Raw genomic sequence first — 3,466 nt, 5'->3', positions numbered from 1 at the left:
ATTAAGGCTCACGATCCATTCAATTTATAAATAATACAATTACAAACTCAATATTTCTCCTCAAGGCTTAACATTTGAGCTCATAATGATGAGAAATGGATATGTTTTCTCTCGTATCTTTCTTTTCCCCTTTTTTGACCATCCTAAGTTGCTTTGCGCCAATTATTGCACTCAATTAAGTGACTATATATAATTACATACTTGGGGGTGAGCAAGAAGCACACTATACTCAATTGCTCTTTTTTTTTTCCTCAAATGGTACATATCATTCTTTAACGTGGCATGAAGAGAGGTCTCTACACAAGTTTGACATGGAAATCACCTTAACCAAGTTGGACTTGGCTGCATCAAGCAAAGGGTCTGATTGAAGGGCTTTTTCAAAACAATACTTGGCTTCTTCCAAAAGACTCTCAGCTACAAACACAAGACCCAGGTTGTTGAATGCAGGGGCATATCCAGGTTGAAGTTCAAGTGACTTTGAAAACATAGCCTTAGCTCGTTGGTATTGTCTTTGAAAGCGGTAGAGAATCCCCAAGTTGGATAATATCGCATGTGCTTGTTCGGTAGTTGCTAAAGACAAAGCTTTCTTATATACTTCTTCGGCATGTAACGGTTCATCTGATAGTTGAAGGGAAACACCTATACATGGAAGTTTGACCAATAAGAACAAATGATAAAAGGGTAATAGTTCTTTGATGGAAAGAGACGGTTGGCTACACCAAAAGGTATAAAGAGCTCCCTCTATTTCCTTTTATTCGTTGGCGTCACTTTTTGGTATGTCATTCTATTCTATCTAGATGCGAAAATTTCTGGTGAGAGAGAGAGAGAGAATACCTAGGTTAGACCAAGCATAGCTGCAGTCCTTGTCACAGGCAACAGCAGCTTTGAGGTACTTCTGTGATGTTTTGAATTGCCGAGCGCAAAGACTATGGAGGCCAAGTTGAATCCACTGCATAGGGTCATCTGGATCTTCTGCTATAGCCTGGTTGGAAAAGCATGACACCCCAACATAATGTAAGAAAAATATATTATATCCATCAAAACATATAAAGACATTGAATTATTATGACATATTGAGTAATCTTTGCAAACATCATCTCCTGTGTGACAACTGCACCTCATCCTGGAAATGGAATTCGGAAAATAAAATAAAGCAATAAACTACCTGCTTTAAACTGCTAACAGTGCGCTCTTCAACTTCCATCAACTCATGATGTTCACTATCATACGAGGCTGCTATCTCATGCTGAGATTTGTGAACCAAGGCAAGCCCAGCCCATGCTATTGGAAGCTCAACCAGTGATGAATCACCATCCCTTATTATAGAAGCCATCTCGTTTCCAGCGCATGAAAGCAGTTCACTAGGATCTTGAGATCTTTCTGCATCCTTTATTCGATGGATAGCAACAGCATATCGAGTAGACATGCAATTGGGTTCCAGTTTTGCTGCCTACAAAGCAATGACAACCGAAAGGATGGAAAAATTAGCAAAATTTCCCAAAAAGTTTATCATCAAAACATAATAAGGCGGAAATTGACATTGACACAAGCCAAACTGGAACAGACATTTTATGAGAAAACAGACTAGCTAAGAGCCTAAGAACAAGGACCAGAAAACCAATGAATAGACTCAACTATATTCTATATATGACTGTAGCAAGGAACCATTAGCACCTTCTCCAAGCACTTGCTGGATGTTCGATGATCACCACTCAGAGAAAATGCAGTTGCAAGATTTGCCCATATATGGGCTGATTTGCCATCCACTTTAATTGCAGATAACAAGCATTCCTTAGCAACATGAATAGCCATAGCACGATCTGCCAAAGCATCTTCAGCAGCACTGGCACCAGCACCTACAAAGTTTTTTGCGATTAATAACCGTAAGAAATAAATTTCTTCAACCACTTGATCATAAATGGCAAAACAGTGCAAAATCCACAAAAATTAGTGCACAAAGAGACTACCTGCTACGACTGAAGCATGTTTACACAAAAGTAGGGAAGAATAATTTACTAAAGCTGCAGGGTGGTTTTGATCCTTCAGGATGAGCTCCTGGAAACATTTTGCAGATAATTCCAAATTCCCACTGGAAAACAAAATAGACAGTATTTAGATAACATATGAAAGGATTAGAAACTTGTAAACCATTTGTCAACTAAAGTAACAAAAGTATTGTTAACTTCCAAATAATTCAATGCAATATTCAAGATAAAAGCATGTTGGAGTGTCACCAGAACACAACAAAAGATCTCAATTAGGAAAGCAACAGCCACTAGTGCATAGATGTCAAGATGTGGCAGTTTCCTCTTCTAAACTTTCTCACTTAAAACTACTCATTCAAAAACAAATAAGTTTAAAACCTAGAATAAGCCCCTCCGCATATAAGAGTAAATAAAAGCTTCTTTTTTCTTTTTTCGAAAAGTAACAAATAAGGTTTAAAACCTAGAATCAGCCCCTCCACATATAAGAGTAAATAAAGCTTCTTTTTTTTTTCTTTTTTCGGAAAGTGACACTATCAGAATACATTGATTCAGGATTGAAGAAGAAGAGCTAATTACCATTCAAACTAACCTTTGAAGATAAGCTATCCCAAGGTTCCCCAAGCAATCATAGTTCTCCGGTGCAATGGCCAACAATGATGACAAAACTGTGATAGCACTCTACACCAGCACATTGGTTTATGCATAGAGCAGAGTTAGTGGTATCAGGTTAAGAGGTACTGAAGATGAAACTGAAATATCATGTGTGCCTAAAGAATATTAAAACATTTAGATAGAAACCAAGGTATTCATACCTGCACACGGCCACTCCTAAGAAGAATAAAACCTAGTGTATTCCATAAAGCTGCCTGTCTGATATCTGACTGCATTGACTCTTTGAGTTTAGAGAGAACTTCTTCGAGTTCATGAGGTTCAAGTTCTTTATCTGAACTATTTTCTGATGAACTTTCTAGTATCAGGCACTATAAGGATTATAAATCATGTCAATGGACAGGAAGATTCGAATCATTAATTTATCAAATTAAGATTACTCTACCTGTGCATGATGAATCTGAACTAACGAAAGCAACTCTGGCCTGTCAATCTCAGCCTCAGGCTTGAGTAAGATCTCAGCAGCCTTCTCATAAGCTAATATAGCCTGAAGAAATTTTAATAACCCAACGAGAAAAAACTGTGTCAAATTATAAAGGATGAATCTTAAGGCACTACCTTTTGAGGTTGGCTTAATCTTTGGTACATCAAGCCAAGAATAAAATGAGCATGAGCATTCTTGGGCATCTTTCTTGCAACATGAACCAAGCCCTACAAGCGTGAATATGGTATGGTTTCTAAGTAATGAATCAAAATCAACAAGAACGATAAGAATAAACACCATAACATTTTTATCAATAAAGTAATAAAGTGCTACTATTTAAAGCTACTATGTGAAGACTACAGTTTTGGGTATCAGCCTTCGACTTTAC

General features: G+C 37.4%; 1 protein-coding gene across 2 annotated transcripts in view; it reads right to left on the bottom strand.

The window, feature by feature from the left end:
• Window positions 1–3,466, bottom strand: part of LOC107629352 (probable UDP-N-acetylglucosamine--peptide N-acetylglucosaminyltransferase SPINDLY) — a 5,302-nt gene that overhangs the window by 377 nt on the left and 1,459 nt on the right. The window contains exons 3-11 of one of the 2 annotated variants that reach the window (XM_021117708.1): window positions 3,213–3,305; window positions 3,040–3,141; window positions 2,798–2,965; window positions 2,575–2,663; window positions 1,968–2,089; window positions 1,675–1,856; window positions 1,166–1,450; window positions 835–982; window positions 323–639 (exon numbers count right to left, since the gene is read on the bottom strand). In XM_021117708.1, coding sequence (XP_020973367.1) covers window positions 323–639; window positions 835–982; window positions 1,166–1,450; window positions 1,675–1,856; window positions 1,968–2,089; window positions 2,575–2,663; window positions 2,798–2,965; window positions 3,040–3,141; window positions 3,213–3,305 — 1,506 coding nt within the window. Of the gene's footprint in view, window positions 640–834; window positions 983–1,165; window positions 1,451–1,674; window positions 1,857–1,967; window positions 2,090–2,574; window positions 2,664–2,797; window positions 2,966–3,039; window positions 3,142–3,212; window positions 3,306–3,466 lie in introns of both variants that reach the window. The other variant, XM_016332128.2, reaches the window with a different exon arrangement.

The sequence above is a fragment of the Arachis ipaensis genome, chromosome B03 (assembly GCF_000816755.2).
Source record: "Arachis ipaensis cultivar K30076 chromosome B03, Araip1.1, whole genome shotgun sequence".
In the NCBI taxonomy this organism is placed as follows: Eukaryota; Viridiplantae; Streptophyta; class Magnoliopsida; order Fabales; family Fabaceae; genus Arachis; species Arachis ipaensis.
This window is presented reverse-complemented; position numbering and strand designations above follow the sequence as displayed.